The sequence below is a fragment of the Lithobates pipiens genome, unplaced genomic scaffold (assembly GCF_037356315.1).
Source record: "Lithobates pipiens isolate NorthernLeopardFrog02 unplaced genomic scaffold, aLitPip1_a1.2 Scaffold_8, whole genome shotgun sequence".
In the NCBI taxonomy this organism is placed as follows: Eukaryota; Metazoa; Chordata; class Amphibia; order Anura; family Ranidae; genus Lithobates; species Lithobates pipiens.
Genome location: NW_027507903.1, coordinates 389,241,330 through 389,269,179, shown reverse-complemented (window position 1 = coordinate 389,269,179; position 27,850 = coordinate 389,241,330). Strand labels below are relative to the sequence as shown.

The 27,850-nt window shown below is 44.3% G+C and overlaps 1 protein-coding gene across 1 annotated transcript in view; it reads right to left on the bottom strand.

Annotated features, from left to right (window-relative positions):
- The window catches only part of JADE2 (jade family PHD finger 2), an 855,152-nt gene that overhangs the window by 625,452 nt on the left and 201,850 nt on the right, over positions 1–27,850 (bottom strand). The window contains exons 2-3 of the mRNA XM_077473934.1: positions 22,697–22,754; positions 6,933–7,018 (exon numbers count right to left, since the gene is read on the bottom strand). Of these exons, the coding sequence (XP_077330060.1) occupies positions 6,933–7,018; positions 22,697–22,754 (144 nt within the window). The remainder of the gene's footprint in view (positions 1–6,932; positions 7,019–22,696; positions 22,755–27,850) is intronic.

The following is a 27,850-nucleotide window of genomic DNA, read 5'->3' as shown; positions in this document are numbered from 1 at the left end:
TGTCACGGTGCTGAGTATACTGTGGTTTAGGTGCACTATGGATTGTTCTATGAGTGACAAATCGTTCAGATGAGCAGTCACTGTTATGCCCTGGGCCCCTAGATTCCCCAAGGGTGGAGCTATAACTTTTGTGAAAACCTGAGGAGCTGTAGTGAGATCAAAAGCTAGGGCCACAAATCAAAAGTGGCGCTGATCCACCGCAAACCTTAGAAATTTGTGGTGAGCGGGAAAGATTAGCACATGCAAATATGCATCTTTGATGTCTATTGATGCCATGAATTCTCCCCCTTGAAGGGTGGAGATCACTGAGTGGATTGACTGCATGCGGAAGGAGTGAATGTGCAGAAATTGATTCAGGTCCTTTAGATCTAGGATGGGTCTGACATCCCAGTTTGGTTTTAGAACCGTAAAGAGGTTTGCGTAGAACCCTGAACCCTGCTTTTCCGGGTTCGTTTCTACCATCACCCCCTGGGATAATAGATGATCTAAGGCCAGAAATAGAGGTCTTCTTTTTACTGGATCCTTGGAGACACTTGACCTTAGGAAACAAGATGGAGGAAGCTTTCGGAACTGTAGCTTGTAGCCCAGAGACACCGTGGAGACTACCTATCTGTCCTGAATCTTTCTGCCAGGCCTCTGCAAAGTGCAGCAGCCTTCCCCCCTAATCTCCCCACAAGCGGGGGCACCCCTTCATAGGGAGACTTTGGGGTTCTGTTTACCAGATTTTTGACCCCAAGACTTTTTTTTGCCTCTGGGCATGGCCTTGGACTATTCCTCTATTACTAGATTGGGTAGCCGCCACCACTGCCTGGTGTTTGAGGCTCCAGGGGATGGGGAAAGAGAACGTTTAAATGATGGACGCTTACTCTTTCTAACTGGTAGAAATGTGGATTTACCACCGGTAATTTTTTGGATGTATTTATCCAGATCATCACCAAACAGGCATTCCCATTTAAATGGGAATCCAGTTAAGTATCTCTTGCATGAAACTTCAGCTGCCCAATGCCTAAGCCAAAGGGACCTGGGCATGTGCACCAACAGGAGAGACAGACAAGATACCTGAACAGAGTCCAAAATGGCATCAATCATAGGAAGGTCTGCATGAATTTCCGCTTCTTCACTGGAAAGGAGGCTAAGCATCTGCTTAACTTGTTCCTTGGCACACACCAACTGCTGCGGCTGTAAGCTGGACTACAGCGCCACTCATTGAAAATGAGGCTTTCAGTAAAGATTCCAGCTTCTTATCAGTTGGATCTTTAAATCCCTGAGCATTGCCCAGAGCACAGGTCGGGTTCTTATTCACACAAGAAATTGCTGCATCAACGGCTGGGACCTGCCATTTCTTGGAAAGGTATACACAGCCTGTGGGGATTTTCGGGCCCCCAAGGAGGAAACAGAGGATGTGGCAGCCTCAGCAAAGGGCAATCTGAATTTAACCTGGACTAATTCGGTATAGTACTGAACCTTCCTCTTGAAGGCCTGAGGAGGTAGAAATGTTCTCCTCTTCCTCCGATTCGTCAGACTGCTCCTGATCCCTATCCCCCCGATAGGCATCTTTCATCTTTATCAGAAGGATCATCTGAGAGAGAAGCCAGAGCAGAGGGAAGGGATCTACCCCTTTTCCTGCTATCTTTTAAGGAAGGTGTGACAAGATTAGTAACTCTACCTTCCAAACCCTCCAATGCAATCTTTAGGGAGTCTTCTGTGACATACACAGGGACTGCTACATTGGGAGAGGCTGCAAAACCTAACAGGGGCACTGACTCATCTTGTGAGGCTTGCTCTAGACTTGCATGGGGGGGGGGGGGTAATCTACAGGCATTTCAGGAACCCCTGGGCGTAGGCGGTTATCTTTTACTGCCTCTTTTACCTCTCCCTGAAGCCCTCTTACGAGGAGACATAGTCCTAGGCTGCAAAGCACAGGTACTAGTACATATGCAATCACTGTTGTGCTATAGTCCCACATTAGGATGTATGCTAAATACCGCATATCCTGATGCCGAGTAGGTGTCTTAGGTTTGCCTGGATCCGATCACTTGACATGCTTACAGCCCAAAGCTCTGTGCCCCACTGCTTGCAGGGGCTCTGACACTCTGGGCTTTTAAATTTTTGCTGCCTGCGCACTGGTGAGCCACGCACGCCGCAAGTACATGGCGCAGCAACCAAGAAACCTCTCCATCCACGCCAGAATAGCTGTAAGAGCGCACGCACAAAGGACTGTCATGGCAGCGGCCGGGGATGAGGACCACTCTGAGGACCATGTGACTTTGTGGGACTCCTTTTTATATGTAGATGTGGCAGCCTGCAGCGGAGGAGGTGAGCAGCTTGACAGACCAACTTCACTGTGCGTGTATCCTGGAAGGCAAGTAAGTGTACAACAGATTTGTCTCTTACACCCTTCTAGTGGTGGAAACCAGGTAAGACATACAACTACTCACAGAAGAAATCCATAATATGTAACATATAGGATTATTTTCATTTACCTCATCCCCACCGCAGGAACTGCTGAGAACAGAGAGATTCCAGCCTTCACCCATCACAGCGGGCAGCATTGTGCCAACCTTCAGGGCTATGGGATCCTACTCACAGGATCCTCTTCCCTGGACCTGTAAAAGACTCCGCCAGAGACTTTCGTGCCATTGTTGTATTAGTGCACTAAGCCTGGATCCCAGAGCCCAGTCCTCCAAGGGAGACATTACAGGCAAAACCTTGCTTCATCTGTTCACGAGACCCGGGTACCATCTATCTTAGGCGTTTGGTATTAGCCCGAGGTATGGATCCAGTTGTATAGCTCCTAGACCCCCACAGGGACCATCAAGCAGAGCTTTCTTCTTAGCACACTTCTTAGTTTTACGTGACCAATCACCTTAGACACTGGCGAAAAAACTGAGATGCTCCCCATATGAGAGGGGTTATATAAAGGAAGAACTCCTCTTAACTGGGGTTAACCAGTGTACAATCACCGAAGGTGACTATCTAACCCACCAAGTAATGAAGGCTCTGTGTCCCGTGATATATGAACAAGAAAATGACCTATATGATTGCCATCAGGAATAAATAATCCTCAATAACTACTTGTACACTAGCTTTTTTTTTAAGATCCTAAAAGCTGTAATAGCATTTTTTTTCTCCACTCCTAGACGCAAAATAGTGTTATCCTATGTCCATGCACATTACATTAGGCTATTAGCAGTTTTTGAGCTTCAGCATGCAGGAGCAGAAAAAAAAACGTTTTTCGGAGCGTTTTTCCAGCAGAAAAAAAAACTCTAAACACTCCGAACTGCTTCTAAATGCTACTAAAATGCTTTTTGTTACACTGCAAAAGAGCTAATAAAATGCTACTGCTCCTAAAAAGCTTCTAAAAGTTACTAAAGAGCTACTAGAAGCTGGCACAAAAATTCTATCAGCAGCATTTTTCATCCAGCATTTTTTCGCAGCTTTTTGTTGAGCTTATTAACCACTTCAGGACCGCCGTATTGCCAATGTACGTCAGCACAATGGCACAGGCAGGCACAATCACGTACATCTACGTGATTGCCTTCCAGCGGGTGGGGGGTCCGATCGGACCCCCTCCCGCTGGTTACGGCGGTCCGATTCGGTCCAGGAGCGCTCCGTGATGAGGGGATGGCCGTTGGTTTTCGGCCACCCCCTCTGGATCGCTCCTGGCCAATGAGAAGCTTCCTCCCCTGTGTATTGTTTACACAGGAAGGAGGAAGTGATGTCATTCTCCTCGGGGCGGTCTTTTTGACCGGACTACGAGGAGAAGACAGAAAGTAAGTGTGCACCAACACTACACTGACATGTAGGTACACACAGGCACACAAACCCCCCCCCGATCCCCCCCCCCGATCGCCCCCCGCCCCCCCTCCCCCCCCCCAGTCACAGTGTCACTGATTGCATTGATCATTTCTTTACTGATCAATGCATTCAGTGTCAGTTGTGACAGTAAAAACTGTCAGGACAGTTAGTGTTAGGTCCAGGGTAGCCCCCTATCACCCCCCAATAAAGATTTAACCCCCTGATTGTCCCTAGAGTTAACCCTTTCACCCCCTTTTGCCAGTGTCACTAAGCGATCATTTTTCTGATCGCTGCATGTGTCGCTAGGTAGCTAGTTATTTTTTTAGGTTCACCGCCAGGTTTTTATATCGCTAGGTACCCCGATATACTACCCAATAATGGTTTTAACCCCCTGATTGCCGCTAGTTAACCCTTTCACCCCCTTTTGCCAGTGTCACTAAGCGATCGTTTTTCTGATCGCTGCATTAGTGTCGCTACAGTCGCTAGGTAGCTAGTTATTTTTTTAGGTTCACCGCCAGGTTTTTATAGCGCTAGGTACCCCGATATACTACCCAATAATGGTTATAACCCCCTGATTTCCGCTAGTTAACCCTTTAACCCCCTTTTGCCAGTGTCACTAAGCGATAATTTTTCTGAACGCTGCATCAGTGTCGCTAGTGTCGCTAGGTAGCTAGTTATTTTTTTAGGTTCACCGCCAGGTTTTTATAGCGCTAGGTACCCCGATATACTACCCAATAATGGTTTTAACCCCCTGATTGCTGCTAGTTAACCCTTTCACCCCCTTTCACCAGCGATCACAGTATAAGTGTCACTGGTGACGCTGGTTAGCCAGTTAGTTATTTAGGTTCCCCGTCAGGTTTTTATATAGCGCCAGGGACCCCCATATACTACCTAATAAAAATTTGAACCCCCTGATTGCTCCTAGTTAACCCTTTCACCACTGATCACCGTATAAGTGTTACGGGTGACTCTGGTTAGTTTGTTTTTTATAGCATCAGGGCACCCACCATTTATTACCCAATAAAGGTTTAACCCCCTGATCACCCGGCGGGTGATATTAATTAGGTTTTAGGGTCAGGGTCTGCGTCGCCCCAGGCAGCGCTAGGTTAGTGCCAGTACCGCTAACACCCACACACAAAGCATACACCTCCCGTAGTGGTATAGAATCTGAACAGATCAATATCTGATCTGATCAGATCTATACTAGCGTCCCCAGCAGTTTAGGGTTCCAAAAAAACGCATTGTTAGCGGGATCAGCCCAAATACCTGCTGGCACCTGCGTTTTGCCCCTCTGCCCAGCCCACCCAAGTGCAGTATCGATCGATCACTGTCACTTACAAAACACTAAACACATAACTGCAGCGATCGCAGAGTCAGGCCTGATCCCTGCCATCGCTAACAGGTTTTTTGGTAGCATTTTATATTCAAATCCGGAAGGCAGTGCTTGGTTTTCGGGGTCCCGTACGTGGCTAGGCTCCCAAAAAGTCCCCCACATGTGGTATCCCCATACTCGGGAGAAGCAGCAGAATTTATTTTGGGGTGTAATTTGACTTCTGCCCATAGCATGTGTGAGCAATATATCATTTAGTGACAACTTTGTGCAAAAAAAAAAAAAAGTTTGTAATATTCCCGCAACTTTTGGCAAAATATAAAATATTCCATGGACTCAACATGCCTCTCAGTAAATAGCTTGGGGTGTCTACTTTCCAAAATGGGGTCATTTGGGGGGGTTTTGTGCTATTTTGGCATTTTATGGACTTCGAAACTGTGATAGGTAGTGAGGAGTTAAATCAAAAATTTGCACCCTTAGAAATCCTGAAGGTGGTGATTGGTTTTCGGGGTGCCGTGCGCGACTAGACTCCCAAAAAGTCCCACACATGTGGTATCCCCGTACTCAGGAGAAGCAGCAGAATGTATTTTGGGGTGTCATTTCACATATGCCCATAGCATGTGTGAGCAATATATCATTTAGTGACAACTTGGTGCAAAAAAAAAAAAGTTTGTAATATTCCCGCAACTTGTGGCAAAATATAAAATATTCCATGGACTCAACATGCCTCTCAGTAAATAGCTTGGGGTGTCTACTTTCCAAAATGGGGTCATTTTGGGGGGTTTTGTGCTATTTTGGCCTTCTAAACTGTGATAGGTAGTGAGGAGTTAAATCAAAAATTTGCACCCTTAGAAATCCTGAAGGTGGTGATTGGTTTTCGGGGTGCCGTGCGCGACTAGACTCCCAAAAAGTCCCACACATGTGGTATCCCCATACTCGGGAGAAGTAGCGGAATATATTTTGGGGTGCAATTCCACATATAACCATGGCATGTGTGAGCAATATATCATTTAGTGACAACTTTTTGTAAAAAAAAATTTTTATTTATTTTTTGTCATTATTCAATCCCTTAGGACAAAAAAAATAAATATTCAATGGGCTCAACATACCCATCAGCAATTTCCTTGGGGTGTCTACTTTCCAAAATGGGGTCATTTGGGGGGGATTTGTACTGCCCTGCCATTTTAGCACCTCAAGAAATGAGATCGGCAGTCATAAATTAAAAGCTGTGTAAATTCCAGAAAATGTACTCTAGTTTGTAGACGCTATAACTTTTGCGCAAACCAAAAAATATACGCTTATTGACATTTTTTTTACTAAAGACATGTGGCTGAATAAATTTTGCCCTCAATGTATGACTAAAATTTAGTTTATTCGATTTTTCTTATAACAAAAAGAAGAAAATATCTTTTTTTCAAAATTTTCGCTCTTTTTCCATTTATATCGCAAAAAAAAAAAATCGCAGAGGCAATCAAATACCATCAAAAGAAAGCTCTATTTGTGGGAAGAAAAGGACGCAAATTTCGTTTGGGTGCAATATTGCATGACCGCGCAATTACCAGTTAAAGCAGCGCTGTGCGAAATTGCAAAAAGACCTCTGGTCCTTAAGGTATTTATTGGTCCGGAGCTGAAGTGGTTAAAAATGCTAGTGTGCATGGAGCCTAAATTGTGTTATTTGTTACAAAGAAACACAGGGCTGCATTGGTCATCAAAGTGCAGCTATGTTAACAAGGATCAGGCAGCATGAATATTTAATGATAAATATGTAGTGGGATCTTTAAAATGTGAGCAAAAAACAACAAACCTCCGATGGCTTCTTCTCCTTCTGCCTGGCACAGGTGGTTTTTGTGGTTGGTATTTTGGAACACCTTGACCATGACGTTGTGTGACCTGCAGTAAATACATAATAGATATGTGAGGTAAGGAAACAAACATAGAATAGCAAACCAAAGTGCATGTAAACTTCAATACTGAATTTGCTCGCTATTGGTCTGTTAAATATACTATACTATACTATCTGTTAAATATACTATACTATCTGACAAGTGCAGAAAACATAACTGTTGATCATGTCAGAAATGCAGAGCCATCATGCACATATTTCCTGTGTCTCAAGGAGTCTAATTAGACCTCCTACTACAGAATGATTAGCGTTTTAAAAATGGGAGAGCAGGAGCAAAAGAAAACGCCCACAAAAATTATGTGTGTTGTCAGCCCACAACAGGGTCTTTCCTCTCTGGGCCTGATAGCTGCAGTGGACAGGGTAGAGGATCCCCCCACTGACTTCAGCCAGGAGGGGAGAAGAAGAGAAGGAGAGGAGGAGAGAGATGGCCCTATCTGCTACAGCTGTAATGCGAGAGAGGAAACACGGTGAATCACGTGACGCTCTGAAACAGGTATATTGCAGCATTATTTAGGAGGGGAGCGGGGCGGGGAGCAGAGTGACACGGACACGGAGCTGATATCCGGGGGGTGGAGAGAACGGAGGAGACAGAGCAGGGCTGCGGATGATGGAAGCACGTAAACTGACCAAGTTGTCAGGGCTCAGCAGCTATGATACACCGTGGTCAGTTTACAGGGGGAAGGGTATAGCCAGGCAGGATCAGCCAGGTATTGCAGGTGATAGAGGGGTCCAAATGACACAGCACAAGCACTGTGCTGTAAAACATGCTTTAAGGAATCAGGATTTTTATTTTTGGGTTAACACTTAATATAATGTTACCAGCCTTAATATAACGTTACCAGTTTCAGACCTCCGCCAGCGCAGACCCACCACTGATCGCAGTCATCGTTTAGCTTGTTAGCCCCTATGTGAGAAGAGTTATTTCCACCTTTAGCAATGCTGTATCCCATTCGGAGCGCCTGTCAGTGCATACCTTCAGTAACTTCAGTGACTGACAGCTCAGCTAATCACTGCTGTCACATGTAAATAAGCAGCCAGAGCAGAAAAAACACTTACACTACTCACTTCCTCTGCGGGGCTCTGCATTAGATGATGTCATCAGTCAGAACTCGGCAAAAGAAGTGAGTAGCATAACTTTCTCTGTCCTGGGTCTTTGTCTACATTTGTGACAACAGCAATCAGCTGCACTGTCTGTAACAGTGAATGTCCACTGAAAGGGGTGCAAACACCACCAATATCTGAGTGGCACTGCTCCCCCCCAGCCAGGACCTGTGCCTGCGAGAGGTGTCGGTGCTCATATATATATATATATATATATATATATATATATATATATATATATAAATAAAACACACACACACACACCAGATAATCTGTGCACAGTGCTGTGCGTCTGTCCATGTACAGATGAAAACATTAGCATGTGCATGGAGGGGTGCTTTATTGTGCAGAAGTGAATCTCCCAAGTGCATGGAATAGTTACAGATAGTAAAAGTGTATCTAAAGCCCAAACTTTTTTTGGACAGAGTGGTGAAGAATTAGAACCCCTGTCAAGATTTTATCACTGTTTGTGACCCTGATGGAATAGATTTACTCTTTTCTCTGGGAACAGGGACAGGAGTAGAGGGGAAATCTTCCCATGAAGACACTTTATCCAGTGGTAGCTGTCCATAGGAAGAGGAGTTTTTTTTTTTTTGTTCAGTGAACAAAAAAGAAACAGATTCCTCCAAATCACATAAAATGAGAATAATGGAGGAATCCCACCACTGGGACATTGTATACGGTCAGCAGGACCTGGCGCTGTCGGAATACACAGATTCCTGGACGCAGCCATTGATCGACAAAAGTTATGCAGCATGTCCTTTTGACAGAAGTTGATCTAATGTTTGGCTTCTGTCAAACAGGGATGGCCACACACTGACTGAGATTCAGATGGTCCCTGCTGAACCAACTGAATTTTGATCCATCTATCGCCAACATAACTTAACCTTTCCCTCCCTACGGAACACCCATGTTAAAAAAAAAAAAAAAAAGTTTTTAACCATTTCCTACTTGGTCCCCAATTGTACAAAAGTACAATTTATTCTAGATCTTCTAGCAATTAACTGGGTCAGACTTATGATCAATCTGATGGATCACTCATCTTTTCAGGTGAGTGGTTTCAGCCATCATCAGGTTCTTATGACTGTTTGTGCCCCTGTCAGGGAGATGAATTCTCTCTTATTGTCCTCTGACACTAATGCCTTGTACACATGGTCGGAAATTCCGACGGAAAAGGTCCGATCGGGTTATATTGTCAGAAAATCCGATCGTGTGGGCTCTATCTGACTTTTTCAATCGGAAATTCAGACGGAAAAAATTTGAGAGCAGGATCTCAAATTTTCCGACAAAAAAATGCGATCAGACTTTTTCTGATTGTCTGTAGAGAATTCTGATCGGTCAAAGTGCCACGCATGCTCAGATCAAATTACGAGACCAAAGCTATTGGCTACTAGCCTCAATTTTCCGACAACTTTGTCTGAACGTGTGTATGCAACACAAGGTTCGGACAAAATCAGTCGGAAAAAATCAGACGGATTTTGTGGTCAGAATGTCCGGCCGTGTGTACAAGGCATAAGAGGCGATTTCCCTCACAATGGAAAGGTATTTTCTCAAGTCCTTTTGAGTCTACAGCCAGTAAGTGAAGGGAAATGTCTCTTATTAGAAAGAGATGGTAAGAAAAAACAGACAGCGGTTTTAACCCTCCCCTACTCTATGCAAAATGAAATAAAAGGTTTTGGCATTAGCTATGCTTAAAATTTTACTCCAATAACACGCTAAAAGTAGAAATCTGATGTTTTGTACTCACAAGCACAAGGAGCTACAGACATTTAAATGTGCATTTGAAAAATTGTCAGGATCTGCCCAGCTGCTCTATTTGTAGAAGCCAATACTGCAGCTGGAATGGAACAGAATAAATGAAGGGCATGGATCTATCAGTTATCCACCTGTCTTCTATGTATAGTGCCTTGAAAAAGTACCACTTGAAATTTTCTATACTACTAGGGTTGCACCAATACCACTTTTTTAAGACCGAGTACAAGTACTGATACTTTTTTTTCACATACTTGCCGATACTGATTACAGACTTCCTCTCCATTCATAAACTGAAGCATTGTAAACACAGTTTGTGCTGCTCTGCTCAGTTATGAATGTGCAGTCTGTGCATTTGGAAAAGGAAGGAGCCAGTAAAGGACAGATTTCCCAGCTCCTTCCTCCACTCTCCATCTTGACAGATCTGGGGTGGGGGGGACCGGAGGAGGACATGGATGGGGATCAGAGAAGGAGCGGAGGATGACACGGAGGGGGAACAGAGAAAGGGTGGAGGAGGAAACGAAGGGGAAGCAGGGAGAGGGGGGCAGAGAAGGTGTGGAGGACACAGAGGGGAAGTGGAGAAGGTGCAGAGGAGGAGATAGAGGGGGAGTGGCGAAGGAGCAGAGGAGGACATGGATGGGGAGGCGGAAAAGGCGCACAGATGGGGAGTGGAGAAGGCGCAGAGGAGGACACAGATGGGGAGTGGAGAAGGCGCAGAGGAGGACACAGATGGGGAGCGGAGAAGGCGCAGAGGAGGACACAGAGGGGGAGCAGAGAAGGAGCAGAGGGGGAGAGGAGGAGGACATGGCAGGGGACCTTAGGGGCACGGAGGAGGACACAGGAGTCAGGGGATAACCGGTGCAGTGGTGGGAGCCGTTACAAGCACTGATCTCCCTGTATAGATTTCAATAAAGCAGCTGAAAGCCATGGGAGGGAGAGGAGAAGAAGCAGCCGCCAACTGCTTTATTGAAATCTATACCGGGAGATCAGTGCTTGCAATGGCTCCCACCACCGCACCGATCATCCCGACTGCCCAGGTATTGGATGGGGCATCAGAGCATATGCACGAGTACAAGTACTCTTGCAAATGCTCGGTATCGGCATCGATAACGATACTAGTATCAGTATCGGTGCAACCCTAGTTACAACCAAAAACGTAAATGTATTTTATTGAAATTTTATGTGATAGACCAACACAAAGTGGCACATAATTATGAAGTGGAAGGAAATGATATTCAACATTTTTTACAAATAAATATCTGAAAACTGTGGTGTGCATTTGTATTCAACCCCCTTTACCCGGTTACTAAAATCTAGTGGAATATTTTGCCTTCAGAAGTCACCGAATTAGTAAATGGAGACCACCTGCATGTAATTTAATCTCAGTATAAATACAGCTGTTCTGTGAAGCCCTCAGAGGTTTGTTAGAGAATCTTAGTGAACAAACAGCATCATGAAGGCCAAGGAACACAACAGACAGGTCAGGGATAAAGTTGTTGAGAAGTTTAAAGCAGGGTTTGAAAATCTCACAGGGCACTGTTCAAATCATCATCTGAAAATGGAAAGAGTATGGCACAACTGCAAACCTACCAAGACATGGCTGTCCACCTAAACCGACAGGCTGGGCAAGGAGAGCATGATCAGAGAAGAAGCCACGGTTACTCTGGGGGAGCTGCAGAGATCCACAGCTCAGGTGGGAGAATCTGTCCACAGGACAACTATTAGTCGTGCACTCCACAAATCTGTCCTTTAGAGAAGTGTGGCAAGAACGCCATTGTTGAAAGAAAGCCATAATAAGTCTGATTTGCAGTTTGCGAGAAGCCATGTTAGGGACAAGGCAAACATGTGGAAGAAGGTGCTCTGGTTAGATGAGACCAAAATTGAACTTTTTGGCCTCAAAGCAAAACGCTACATGTGGTAGAAAGCTAGCAGTGCACATCACCCTAAACACACCATGCTTTTCTTCAACAGGAACAGGGAAGCTGGTCAGAGTTGATGGGAAGATGGATGGAGCGAAATACAGGGCAATCCTAGAAAAAAAAACTGTTAGAGTCTGCAAAAGACTTGAGACTGGGGCAGAGGTTCACCTTCCAGCAGTACAGTGACCCTAAACATACAGCCCGAGCTACAATGTAATGGTTTAGATCAAAGCATATGCATGTGTTAGAATGGCCCAGTTAAAGTCCAGACCTAAATCCAATTGAGAATCTGTGGCAAGACTTGAAAATTGCTGTTCACAGATGCTCTCTATCTAATCTGACAAACCTTGAGCTATTTTGCAAAGAAGAATGGGCAAAATGTCACTCTCTAGATGTGTAAAGCTGGTAGAGACATACTCCAAAAAGACTTGCAGCTGTAATTGCAGTGAAAGGTGGTGCTACAACGTATTGTTTCAGGGTGGCTGAATACAAATGCACTCCACACTTTTCAGATATTTGTAAAAAAAATTGAAAACCACTTAATCATTTTCCTTCCACTTCACAACTGTGTGCCACTTTTTGTTGGTCTTGCACATAAAATCCCAATAAAATACATTTATGTTTTTGGTTGTAACATGACAAAATGTGGAAAATTTCAAGGGGTATGGATACTTTTTCAAGGCACTATAGATTACAGCCCATTCATGGAAACTGTAGTAGTGGCTTGTATGAGTGGAGAATCTGGATGGAAAGGGCAGGGATAGTCAGGCCCCTTATATCTATTATCCCCCCTGGAAGATCGGAAGGTTAGGGGCATCAGAGGAGGAAGGTTTCAGCAAAAGGAGGACACAGCAGCACAAGAGACACATCTCAGTGAAGAGGAGTAATGTCCCTTGTCCCGATTTTTATTTTATTGATTTAATCAAACTTTAATACAATGCAATACATATCATATATCAGTCCCACACCACCTTCCCTTGGCATTTACTGCTTTTCTTAAATATATATACAGTGTGAATGAGCTGCATCATTAATCATTAAATAATCGCGTTCTCGATTTGACCCCCCACATGATCTTAAAGTGATTGTAAAATCAGCTGAGGCACTCGTGGACATCGCTGGATGGAGATGGGGCTCAGGTAAGTATTAGGGGGACTGTTGCACACAGAAGGCTTTTTATCTTAATGCATAGAATGCATTAAGATAAAAAAATAAATTTGACTTTACAACCACTTTAATTCAGCATTTCTATGATTTCATTATATTTTCAAGGACAGGAGCAAAGCATAACTCTCAGTTGTTCTCGAGATAACATGCAATCGCTCACAACGGGCGTAATGACTCCTTGACATCATATTGTGTATTGTGCGAGCCAGATGTGCTTGTGTTAACTGCATCAGAACAGTGTATGCGACAGTCGCGATTGAGAAATTAGAAACAAACAGAAATTAAACAGAGTAGAAGAATGAGTGAGGCAGAGCAATGCACAAGTAAGTCTGATAAAAACCTGGATATTGTTTTAGTACCGAAAAAGGATCTAATTCTGAAGTGTGGGCTTATTTTGGTTTCAAACCAGATGATACTCAGCAAAACATACACTGCAAGCAATGTTTAGCCATTATTTCTGCACCAAAGGGTTAAAGAACCAATCTGTTTATTCACCTGAAATGTTATCAATCACATATAAACAGTATTACAAAGTACCTGCAACCAGACAAAACAAACATCAATTAAAGCAAATTATTAAATGCAGCACCATACTTAACCTTTCCCAGGCTCAAATAAATAACGGACGCAATTGCATTTCACCTGGCTAAAGATATGGCTTCCGTGACCACTGTTGAAAAAGACGTCTTCAAATAACAAATTCAAGCCCTTGATAAGCGCTATTGCGTGCTCTCTCGTAAACAGTTTTCACGTGTTGCAATCCCTGCTCTGTACAAGAAATGCCTTGAAACAGGACTGCGAGATGTACATAATTTTCCAGCAACTTCAGATTTATGGCCCAGCAGAGCAATGGAACCATACATGAGCATAATGATCCATTTCATTACTAATGATTTTGAGATTAGGGCTGCAACTAACAATTATTTTCATAATCGATTAGTTGGCCGATTATTGTTTCGATTAATCGGTTACTAACCTTTAATTAAAAAAAAAAAAAAGGTAATTTTGCTGCGATTTGCATTTTAAAAAAATTTTTTGGGCCAATTTGTTGTTGGGCAGATTAAAAAACACAAATTGTGTTATTACATACTTTTCTGCAGCTTCTCCATTGAAGTTTATTGAACCAAAAAACCAAAATAGCACCATCTTGCGTTAAAAAAAAAGTCCTTGTCTTTTCCAAATACACAGCAGCTGAAAAAATCATGGATGTGAACATATCCCATAGAAAACCATGTAAATTAACTGTGTTTCTGCAAAAAGCACCAAAAAAGGTATGACCCAGGCCTGAGATGTTTAGTAACATAATGGGGTTAAAAAAACAAAAATTAGTACAAAAATAGCAAATAATCGCAACTGTAAGCCCTTGTACACATGGTCGGACATTTCGACAACAAAATCCGTCGGATCCGTCGGATTTTGTCCGAAACTTGTGTTGCATACACACGGTCAGACAAAGTTGTCGGAAAATCCGATCGTACGTAACGTGATGCCGTTATTTCGTTACGATGGGACTACGTTCATGCTAGTAGCCAATAGCTTTGGTCTAGGAATTTGATCTGAGCATGCATGGCACTTTGTCTGATCGGAATTCTCTACACACAATCGGACAAAGTCCGATCGGATCATGTTGTCGGAAAGTTTTATAGCCCAGCTCTAAAACTTTGCCGTCGGAGCCCACACACTGCCGGATTATCCAACAACACGGTCCGATCAGACATTTTCTGTCGGAATGTCCGACCGTGTGTACAAGGGCTAAGGGGTTAATTTTTTACTATGGGACAGTGAAAGTAATATTTACAGTCGCGATTTGCTCTTTTTGTACTATAAAGGGCTAATTTATTTTTATTTTTTTAACCCCATTATGTTAGTGGCCAATTAATCAATTATGAAAATAGCAATCGATTATTTTCATAATCGATTAGTTGTCGATTAATCGATTAGTTGTTTCGGCCCTATTTGAGATGAAAAGTCGGTGCCTACAAACTGGGTTTTCCTCCCAAGAACCACACTGATGAAGCTTTGGTGCAGGGATTAAAAGATACTCTCATAAATTGGAATCTGGAGGAGGAAAATCCTGTGTGCATCAATACGGACAACAAAATCAAATTTCTAAAGGCCACATCCATAAATGACTGGACACGACAGCATGCGATGGGATTGTGCAAAAAGCTTGCCGGGTGTTTCAGCTACAGTTGTCCCAGCGGCGGGAGACCTCCTCTCAGCCACTGAGGACCAATCATTCAAGGCAGGGGCAGCTGCTTTATTGAAAGCTATACTGGGAGATCAGTGTTTGCAAGGGCTCCCACCACTAAGGCAGGCTGTACAGAAACATGCGTCCCAGCTCTCACAGATTACAGCCTCTACAATACCATCCCTGTTGTCAGAAAGTGATTCGGCTCCACCTGCCTCTCCTGGCTCCACAGCCTCCCAGGATAGAGTCTCTGACATGGCAGACCTCCTGGAGGATGGAGATATAAAACTCCATATTTGGTCTCTCCCTACCCAAGAAGACCTGAAAGGGTTTGCTAATAGTGTAGAGAAAGCTCTCAAAGAGGACACTGTCCAGCTCAAATCTGACACCATGCAGTTGGGGATGAGATTAGAGACACTTGAACAAAGATTTGATGAGTTACTTCCCACTATGTCTTTGCTTCAGACCAGATGTGGAGCACAGGATCCAAAAACTTAGACTTTGCTATGCCAGTTAGATGATTTTGAGAACCACAGCCGGTGGGCAAATATCTGTATTTGTGGCCTGACAGAAGCCACGGCTCCCAAAGATATTATCCCCAGTGTTGCCAACTGTCAGTATTTTTACTGTCAGCCAGTAAAAAAACAGGCAATTTTCTCCTGCCAGCAAAAGTAAAAGGTTGCCAGTAAAAAATATGGCTCTGACGCTGGGCTTGGTCTGGACTTGGCTGAGATTATCCCAGTGCCTGCTACAGTGTGATCAAGCAGCTCTGGAAGAGGCGGGTGCCTGAGCATGTCGTGTGATGTCATGGTGCAATGGAGCCAAGCAGAGCGGCCAGAGACTCGTGTGCGGTATGGGAGCAAGGCAAGCTGGGGCCGGGACCATTTGTGCTGTATAGACTGGAGTGAACTGGAGGGAGCGCTTGGCTTGGAGAGAGACTGTCACTGTGGAGGGGACATGTCAGAGAGGTCTTATCATCATCTTTGCTGCTGCACACTGCTGTCAGTGTCGCTGTGAGAGTAAATTCTATGTGTGTGCGCCCATTCTAATTTCTTGCCCTCCTGAGTCCTGTCCCTGAGCTACTTACTTACTATATCCAAAATAAAATAAGAAATATGTTTTTTGCCAGTAAATTTTGGGTGTTGTGTCAGTAAATTTCAATCTGCTAGGTTGGCAACACTGATTATCCCTACTCTGGTTGGTATATTTAGAGAAATACTGGAACTGCCCGACACTGCTCCTATCAAAATTAACCAGGCCCATAGGGCCCTCAGACCTCCCTCAAGATGTGGATTACCCTAGGGATGTTATTTGTAAAGTATATAAAAACACTCTTAAAGACCGCATTATGCAGAAATTGCGCAGACGACCATACTTTGGTTTTGATGGGGCATGCCCTTTCTTCTATCAAAATAGAATGATAGAAGAAACGCAAGGCACTTTGACCCATACTGGATGCCATTCAGAAGGAGGGCCTAACCTATCGCTGGGGCTTTCCCTTTAACTTGCAGGTGACCAAAGATGGCCGACAGGTCACATTGCACACCAAAAGATGATCTTCCGCACTTTTGATCTGCTCTTGAGTTGGACCCCGTTGATTTTTCAGATTGGAGAGGATCGCTGGACTTCCCCGCTATCCAGCTTCCCCAGCCCTGGCTACTTGCCAGGAGCAAAACCCGCAAAAGGGGTTGCCAGCGTCCAATGTTAGGTTCCTCTCCTGGCCCCTGCATTCCCCAGACATGTCTGTACAGTTTCCCTGTTTACTTGGAGGTGATCCTGTTTTCTGAAGGTCATTTTTCCCCCTCATTTGTGAGGTTGTGCTAACCCATGCACGTCAAGGCCTGATGAAAATGACCCCGATAGTAACCAAGGCTGGACTAGAAATGTCAGACTCCTGTTTGACTTCACCTCATGCCGGCACTACCTCAGTTCCTGTTTATTGTGCATTTGACTTGCTGTCCTGGCCTTGGACCTGAGCCTGTGGGAACCCTATGATAACCTCCCCTCTCCAATGATGCACATGTAAAAGCGGTGGACAGGGGTTGCTCCCCTCTCGTCTTTTTCATGCCGGTTCACGTTCCCCACGTAGGCCATACCCTACAGGGTGTACTTCCCTGTTGGGACTACAGGCTGGGTCTTGGGGACCCCTCCCTAGTGGAGCTGTGCCCTGAGCACATTTCAATTTCAATTGTTGGATTGGTTAACAATTTCAATTGCTGGATTGGTTATCACCAATCCATTGTGATTTTCATGTTTTCAGTGTAGCATATATATGTCTATTTTTCTTTTTTAATGTTTTTCTTTTTTGCATCCTCCTTATCAGGACATAACTCTCACCATATCACTCACACCAAGCTCACTGGCACTCTGGGTGGCCTGTCTGTCCTCCTAAACAATAATGGCATCTCTTAAGGTAATTTCCTATACTGTTTGAAGTCTCGGTCCTACATGCAAATGTAAGGAGCTGTGGTGGGAATTTTAAAAATGAAAAAAGGCACAGGTGATTCTTCGGCAGGAGATGCATTTTACTTCCCAGTCAGTAGTTAAATTACCTACCCATCTGTACAGCCAGTGGTTTCTCAGTAGATCCCATGTATCATAAATCCTGTCCCTTCCAGCCCACAAGGCATCGAGTAGACCCTCAGGGTTGATACGTTTTCTTGAAGGGGACCATTGCTGAAAAAAGTTTATGTTCACCACTATTTATGCTCCTAATACTAACCAGCTCACCTTTGTTGATGCAGTTATGGAACAACTGGCGGAGTTAAGAGAAGGCTCCCTGATCCTAGGGGGCAATTTAATGTAAGCCCTGGCCCTCTACTTGACACGTCTCAAGACGACCTATCCACTCATGCGCCGTCAGCGTCCATTGAGCACATTAGCATCTTAGACCATGCACCAGTCACTGTTACTCTCGCTTTGGCCATAGGGCCTGGTCTTGACGGCTGAACGAGAAACTCTTGGATGATACTGCAGTGATTTCAAGGGTCACCAAGGTATGGACCCATTCTTTTGCAGAAAACTACAGAAGACCTTATCGAAGGGATTGTCTGGGAAGCCCACAAGGCTTTAGTGAGGGGAGAATTGATTTCCTAAGCGTAAGAAAGCACGCTAGGCTGATTTTCAAAGGGTGTTTTGTGCCCTTCAACAGGCCGAACTTCGGTAAAAGCATAGTGGAAACCCAGAGGCACTGACCAAGTAGACTGAACTTCGAGAGCTCTATTCACACTTGCTGGACCGCCAAGTCCGTAACCACTATCGCTACCTATCTCATAAATTCTATGAACACAGAAATAAATGTGGTTGTATGCCATCATAAACTTCACTCCAGAGAGGCACTGCCAATTCTCTAAAATTGCCTTGGGGTTCCGTGATTATTATGCTGAACTTTATAATTTAGGCTCAGACTCATCTCCAGGTGCCCAGGCAGTGAAGCTGGCCAGTAACCACGACTACTTGGCCACAGCTGGCCTATATCCCCATACTCTTATTGAAATCAAATCTACAGTGAAGTCCCTGCATATTGGAAAAAGTCCTGGCCTGCATGTGTTTACTAAGGCATATTATAATACGTTTCTCCCACTATTGCTGGGACGCTTGTACAGTTACTTTATTGCCATAGCAGGGGGCAATCAAATTCCTACGGAGGCCATATTGGCACACATCTCAGTGACCCTGAAGGAAGGTAAAGACCCTACTGTACCACAAAGCTACTGCCCCATATCCCTACTTAAAGCGGATATAAAAAAATTTGCAAAAATGTGGGCAAATCGCTTGAAACATATCATGCCCCATATTATACATCCAGACCAAGTGGGATTTATAGTTGGCCGCAAAGCCAGAGATAATTCTATCAGGGCTAGCCAACTCATACGCTGGGCCAGGAACTGTAGGGAGCCTTTACCTTACCTGATTCTCTCCATGGATTCAGAAAAAGCATTTGACTGCATCGATTGGTCTTACATTAAGGCAGTGTTGGAAACCCTGAGATTGGGAAAGAATATGTTAGCTTGGATCATGGCTCTGTATTCTACCCCAAGTGCTCAGGTGAAAGTTAACAGATTTTTCTCCTCCAGGTTCTTGATCAGGAATGGCCCCTCACTACTCTTTGCTGATTCTCAAGCCTCTTTTACGCACTGTGCACGCAAAACCCTGATATTAGAGGTTTGAAAGTTGGAAACACTGAACATAAGCTGTCAGTTTATGTGGACGATGTACTATTTGATCTCATGGATACCCTGACCTTATTGTCTAACCTGTTGCGAGAACTTCAGCACTTTGAGACATTTTCCATTTTTAAGATTAGCTTTGCAAAATCAGAGATCCTACCCATTCAGGTGCCCTCCTCATTAATCAAGTAACCTTTAGTCTGCTTTCCCCTTTACTTGGGCCAAGTCCTTTTTGCAATATTTGGGTATTCAGCTCACTGACTGTTTTGACACCCTATACACTGCCATTTATCCTACATTATTGGCTATGGTCAGGCATGACTTATCATGGACCAAGACAGCCTTTACATGGTTGGGGTGGGTAAACATTATAAAAATGAATATCCTTCCAAGGTTAATTTTCTACCTGCAGATGATTCCTGTGCCTTTGCCTAGAAGCTTCTTTGCCCAATTATCTAGCTTGCTATCAGGGTTTGTCTGGAAGGCGAGGAGACCACAAATCGCTCTGAGAGTGCCAAGATGCTCAAAACACCTAGGCGGTTTGGGAATCCCAGACATTCGAAGATATTATAGGGCTATTGTTCTCCAGCGAAACTTAAACTGGCGTTTCCATACTCAATTGAAGCTCTGTGTTTCCTTGAAGAAGTGTATGGCAGGCAGGAACCTATCGTATGCCCCATGTTTGTCTCGGAAGCATAGAGGATTGTGAGATAGTACATTAACCTGAACACATGCTCTTAAAGTCTGGGATCAGATTAACCAGATGCTGGTCTGGCCCCCTCAGGCTCTACTAGAGGGGTTTCTATGGATCCCCCTTGGGAAGAAATGGCCCTCCTTGGGCTTTGGGTTGACGATTGCAATACCAGCTGTGGTAAGCTCATGAAGAGTGGTAAGCTGTTGGCCTACGAGTCTTTGTTGGTGCGACATGGTGGTTCATATGTGGGCTTCTGGAGGTACAAACAACTTTACCACTTCTTTCAGTTATATGGCTGTACTATCGGAGATATATCCTCTCTCACATATTTTAAAACTCTTTTCATAGCGGAGGAACCTACACCGTTCCTAAACACTATGCCCTTGTACACACGGTCGGAGATTCCGACAACCAAATCCGTCGGATTTTGTCCAACGGATTTTGTCCAAAACTGTTGTATACACACGGTCGGACAAAGTTGTCGGAAAATCCGACGTGATGACGTTATTTCGTTACGACAGACTATGTTCACGCTAGTAGCCAATAGCTTTGGTGTAGGAATTTGATCTGAGCATGCGTGGCACTTTGTCCGATCGGAATTCTCTACACATGATCGGAGTATGTCCGATCGGAGCATTTTGTCTGAAAATTTTACCGACATGTTGGAAAACTTGGTCAGTCGGATATTCCGACGGAAACAGTCCGATGTAGACCACACACAGTCGGAATATGCGACAAAACGGTCCGATCGGACACATTCCGTCGAAATCTCCAACCGTGTGTACAAGGGCTATCAACTGCTGGGTTCTGCTATTTCTAATGTCAAGCCCACATATATACGAGCCTGGGAAAGAGACTTGGGGATTGAGTTTACCACAACCCAGCTGACTCACTTGTACCAGCTTACTAATTCTAGCTCAATTGACTCCAAAACACAGGAGACAAATTATAATATTCTTTCACACTGGTACCGGGTGCCCGCCGATTTGTCAGGAATATATACTTCTACTTCTGATTTGTGCTGAAGAAACTGTGGTCAATGAGGTACGCTATTATATATGTGGTGGGAACGTCCTGTGATCATACCCTTTTGGGTTGATGTTAAGGCTCAGATAAATGAAATCTTTGGTCTTGATACCCACATTTCTCCAATCAATTTTCTATTCCACATCCCTCCTCTACCAGTTAGCCAGTATAAAAGGAGCGTTTTGCCTCACTAGTTGAATGCAGCCAAGTGTTTGCTCCCAATTTATTGGAAGCGCGTGCATATTCCTGGCCGGGAGGAGTGGATGTATTGGCTGAATGAGATTGAGAAAGCTGAGGATTGGATTGCGACCTGTAAAGGCAGCTGTGAGCGACTTACCAACATCTAGGCCAGTGATGGCGAACCTTGGCACCCCAGATGTTTCGGAACTACATTTCCCATGATGCTCAAGTACACTGCAGAGTGGATGAGCATCATGGGAAATGTAGTTCCAAAACATCTGGGGTGCCAAGGTTCGCCATCACTGATCTAGGCATTGTGGCTAGAATACATTTACAAATCTGGGACGAGTGTCATCCAGTCTGGACTTGGCATTGCTAGAATTGACTAACCCATCCCTCCGGTGTATTCAGCCTCAACAGCAGTGAGACAAGGCTTACTTTTGGCGACTGATAAGGCCATAGCTTATTCCCCCCACCCCCCCCCCCCACACGCTTTCCCCCTCTTTTTTAGCCTGCTATTTTTGCTTTAACCGAGTGGGGGACTTGGTGTGAGCAATTGTATTTTTTTTGTTTTGTGAGAAGTTAAGGTATACCTGTTCCTTTTTGTCTTCTTTCCCTCCTTAGGGTGTAGGCTACGTTCTCTTATTTCTGATACTTGGTTTAAATTGTATTTTGTAATGCATTGGATTGACATACAAAATTAATGTCTCATTATCGTGGGGGAGGTCACCTCTCATGAGGATGACGCTGATTTTCCCCCTTTCTTGGTTTACTTTATCTATGTTTTTGTGAGACTAGGTCTGGATTCTGGGTTTCCTTGTTGGGAACGCTCAATGAACAAGTAGTTATGTCTTCCTGGCTGCTCCTCACTTCCTTTGGAGGAAAGTCCTACGGCTATAGTCCCTTACATTTTTTCATTTTCCTTTTTTTCCTTTATCATTTGTACTTCTATATATATTGCACACGTCCTCAAGAAGCTTATATTTCAACCTTACCGAACATGTTATTTTTTTCTCTTTAAGGCTGGGTTCACACTGCTGTGGGGGGAGATCCGGATGTGATTCGCACCGCAAATCACATCCGATTTCCGTAGCGATGCGAGTTCAGCCATACAGATAGTATGGCTGAATTCGCATCGCTCCCGTAGCAAACTCGCACGGGACCCTTTTTTTGGTCCGCAACAGAATCGGATCGCATGGGGGTTGACACCATGCGATCCGATTCCTGTGCGAGTCGGCAGATCGCACTGTGATATGCGTACGGATCTGGGGGTGTCATTAACATATCATTGACACTCCCAGCCATCCGCATAGGGCAGTGTGAACTGCCGGCGGGAGGTGTGCGATGCGGGAAAACGCAGCGGATCCGGCCTAATAAAGATTTGGGTTAGGGATTCTAAGTGGATTTATACTTCAAATTCAGTTCTTAGTTTTTCAGCACAACCGTAGAAAAAGAATATGTCTTACTGTCAGTGGTGTCGGAGTCATCGCTGCTTACTGAACATTTCCTCCGCTTTTCCTCCATCTGTAAAGAAAAAGGCAACAAATAATTTTTATAGAGCTAAAACTTTTCCAACAGCATAAAATTAAACAATGAGACACCCCATTAAAAAACACCTTATGGCTATTCAATATTGAGCCTCATGCCACATACACACGACCAGACTTTCTGGCAGAAAAGGTCAGACGGAATCATTTCATCGGATATTCCGATCGTGTGAGCTTCATCTGACTTTTTTCTTCAAAAATTCTGGTGGACCTAGAAATAGAACACGGAATCAACTCCTATTGGGAAAACCGTTCGTCTGTATGCTATTCCGACAGGCCAAAAACTTCGCAAGGGCAGCTATTGGCTACTGGCTATTTAACTTCCTTTTTTCTAGTCCCGTTACTACGTGTTGTATGTCACCACATTCTAAACGATCAGACTTGTGGTGTGATCATGTTTAGGCAAGTCAGTTTCAGCGGAACTCCGTCAGAAAAACCGTCACAGTTTATTCTGACGGAAAATACGGTCGTGTGTACGCGCCATAAATCTATCTGGTTGTCGATGTCTACTGTGGTTTAAAATAACTGGGAGTCAGTATGAACACTGATGTCTCAAACCCAAAACTATATTCTTAAGATTAAAGCCACCCATAGGCTTTACGAGGCATTTGGTCATGCAGGGAACACAGTGGGGAGAGAAGAGCAGGAGAGAATGTTGCTGGACCACATCAATGTGTGCAACAGGTTTTCTAATCATTGCTACTTTCACATGACAAGCGGGCAGGAACTGAGCAACACAAGATCATAATCTGAGTTGAACAAAAGTGGTCTGGATCAGGCAATCCTTGCCTTTTCTTTATGATTACCTTTTAAGCGGATGTTCACCAATGAAAAGCACTTCCTCTCCCCTGCCTCGCCCCCCAAAGATTCTACCTTCCAAGAAGAATGAGTCCTCATTTAAAGAGCACCTGTCATTTCAGATCCATCATGGCAGTGCCTGTTAGTGGGCATCCACTCAACTGCTGCCGCCATGTCCATCACCTTGTTGTGTCACTGCTGCTTCACCAGCCGGTCCACTAAAGTGAATGGTATCGTCGGTGAGTTAACAGCGGGTCAGAGGAGGAGGCGCTGCGACACAGAGATGACAGTTGCTCTTTAAAAATGATGATCTAAACCAAGTTTTTTAGTATATGTTACACCCAGTGTATACATTCATTAAAACATTTCTTCTGTAAAATATAAAACATTTTTCTTTCCTAGAGATACTGACAATAACAGCACTTCCTGTTTGCAGGCTTACATCTACTAAACTGGGTATGAAAAAAAACAGATTTCCGTACTAACACAAGCGATGTTAGTGTGGTGATCTCCCCCACTGTGCTATTGTATTCTGGCAGGGGGCCTGTACCTCCAGCCAGAACACACTAATTAGTGCTCGCAGCCATTGGCTCTCAGCACTGATAGGATGCAGGTTGGATGCTGGTTTTCCAGCATGCCCACTCGACAGAAGCCGGTTGTGAGATTGGCATCTGTAGGACAGACGGTTGTATGCACAGGCCAAAAGGAGGTTGTTCCTGCCAAAACGACCAATTTTGGCAGATTTTCAGCCAGTGTGTACAAAGCGGCTAATACCACCCAAAAGGCTCCGCTTGTTTGCTTCCTCTCCCCCTCCAGTGCTACATTTGGCACCTTTTGGGGGGGGGGGGGGGGGTTCAGATACCTGTCAAAACCAGGTACCCGCTCACACTTCCGGGTAAGATCGCTACAATCCTGCGGCAATCTACAAAACTTCCAGCCCCTACTCCTTCCCACCTCCGATGCCTTCTGGGAGAGGCACAGGTCCCAGAAGACAGCGAGACCACGCATGGGCAGTAGAAAACATCAAGCCGGAAGATCTTTGTCGATGGACGGATAGGATTGGGGTGCTGATAGTGTCCTTGTATATTTTTTTTTTCTGCAGGCTAAAACTCCTCTATAAGTCCTTGTCTCACAATAGAGGCTATATTCACACTGATATGGTGCAATTTGAATGAGTTTTCTTGTGCAATTTCAAGGATCATATCCACTGTGAGCTGATGTGGTTAATATTCTAATTGGATATATTCTTTTTCTTGATACACTGCACAAACTTGTACAAATCGCACTGGAATCACATTATTTTTAACACATATACATTTTGCATGCAGTTTCCATTCGACTATATGGAGCTCAAAATCACACCACACCACTCCGAACACGCAAAGGACACATATTGTATCACGTAACGCATAGCATTCCGACTGCATATATGTGAGCGTCCTTCAAAGAAAATCATTTTATTTCACTTATGTTATCATGCAATTTCATGCGTTTTGGAATGCATCCAAAATCGCATCAGAGTGAACCAAGGCTGAGATGCATTGTCAGCCTGCCTTGTGTGGTTCTTTGGTTGGCCACTGATTGGCCATCAGATAAGTCGCCCAACAGTACAGTGTAGATACCATTTAATATAGTACAGGAACACCTCCCTCATGTGATGGAGATGAGTAGAGGGGAATGCTCCTTATACTTAACGACACTGCCTCCCCCTTCCCTATTTTATTGACAAAAAAATTAGACGGGGGGAGGTGTCAGGGGTTCTGTAGTTCAGAAGGGGTAAATGCAGACAGAGCTAACAACACTGCTTGGGATTTCAATGTAGCAGATGCAGTATTGCCAGCTCCCTATAGGACAGGAGGACATATAACTTCGGACAGATTTAACAAACTTACACAGGACCACCGCCCCCGTTCCACTGACCTGCAGCACAGCAATCTCCTGTTCTAAACCTCGGTATAGCCGCCTCAGGGCTCCGGGGCTTAGAAATCTCTGGAGCTTAATCTCCTAAGCATACCCCCATCAGGAGGTACATTTAGGAGCATTCAAATTGGTCACATGGGTGGAACAGACCGATCAGAACCCGCGTAGACCGTCCATTCAGCAGGGAAGAAGAAGAGTGAACGCTGAGGGGATTTCTAGGCCCTGGAGCCGTGAAGTGGCTATTCTGGGGCTCAGAACGGAATATCACCATGCTGCAGGTCAGCGGGACTAGGGGTATGGAGGGGATCCTGTGTAAGTTCACCTTACAGATTTTTCTGTAAAGGTGAACTTACACTTTAAAGAGAAGCCAGAAAAGTAGATAACCTAGAATTCCCCATTATCAGTGAACAGGTGATTACTGATCATACCACATGCACTCTCACAGTACCAGTAAATAGGTATATGGAAGACACACAAAAAATATACAGTATATCATTTGTTAGTTGTATTAACTACTGTATTTATCGGCGTATAACACACATCTTCAATTTTAGGGTGGACCTCCGCTTTAAGAGGGAAGTTTCAGGAAAACATTTTTTTTTTTTTTAATAAGCCTCTTTGAAGCAAAATAATGGTCAGTGCCCATCAATGCAGCCTGATTAGTGCCCATCTGCAACCTCAATGAAGCCTGATCTGTGCCCTTCTGCAGCTTCAATGCAACCTGATCTGAGCCCATCTGTAGCTTCAATGCAGCCTGATCTGCACCCATCTGCAGCCCATCCCCCATCAATCTGCAGCCTCACCATTTCTCATCAATGCAGTGGAGGAAATCACCGAGCCGGCATCTCCTGTTTACTCGGCTCTCAGTTGGCAATCACATACACAGTCCCGCCTCCAGCATTGGATCAGCTCCTGTGATAGACAGAACACTGGTCCAATGCCGATGGCAGACTGTGTGTGTGACATGAGAGACGAGTTAAAGCTGGGTAAACAGGAGATTGCGGTTCGGTATATTGCGGATCGGTAAATTCCGGCGGTGCTCGTCCCCCTCTTTCCCCTCTGAGGTACATTATCTCCGTATAACACGCACCCATGATTTGCCCCCTATTTTCGGGGGGTGGGGAGTGCTTGCTATACACCAAAAAATATGGTATATATAGTGGATATAAAAAGTCTGCACACCCTTTTTTAAATGTCAGGTTTCTGTGATCTAAAAAAATGAGGCAAAGATAAATAATATCAGAACTTTTTCCACCTTTAACCACTTCCCACCCGGCCAATGTACATATACGGCCGGGTGGGAGCTCTCTACTTCTGAGAGGACGTTCAGGAACGTCCTTCAGAAGGAGGGGGATCGTGCGCGTGCCCACGCAGCGGCGCGATCCCAATGTGCTCGTGTCACCCGGACACGGCGCATCTCGGATCGGCAGGAGGGCTCTGTGATTGGCCCTCCTGATCACATTACGGCCGTGTCCAATCACGGCCGTCATGTGATGTAAACAAACAGCCGGTTGCTAGGCAATCGGCTCCTCCTCTCCTCACACAGAAGTCATCGCTGAGGAGAGAAGAGCAGATCGCTGCAGCTGGCTGGTGATCAGAGTATGAGCTGTTTTTACAGCTTTTTACTAACTGATCACCAGTCTAGTGTAAACACACATCACCACACAGTGTAAACACACATGTCACCAAAATACACATCACCACACATGTCCCCCACATATGTCCCACTAAAATCACATGTTCCAATGATTATCTGCACAAATATGTACGTGATCACCTGCACACATATGTATATGATCATTTGCGTACATATGTCCGTGATCACACAAACCAATTATTATACACTTAACAGAATTTTTTTTTTACCAAAAACATGTAGCAGAATACATTTTGGCTTAAATTTATGACAAAATTAGATTTTATTGAATTTCTTTTAAAATAGAAAAAAGGATATATTGTTTTTTTTTCCAAATTTACGCTTTTTTTGTGCTTATATCGCAAAAAATAAAAAACGGAGTCGTGAATAAATACCACCAAAATAAAGCTCTATTTGTGCGAACAAAATGATAAAAATTTCATTTGGGTAGCATGACCACGCAATTGTCATTGAAAGTGCGAGAGCGATGAAAGCTGAAAATTGGGCTGGGAAGGAAGGGGGGCGAAAGTGCCCTGTATTGTAGTGGTTAATGTGACCTATAAACTGTACAACAAATTGAAATCTTTTAGGTGGAGGGAATAAAAAATAAAAAAATAAAATTTCTTTGCCTAAGTGTGCACACCCTTAAAAGAATACTTTGTTGAAGCACCTTTTGATTTTATTACAGCAGAGTCTTTTTGGGTATGAGTCTATCATAT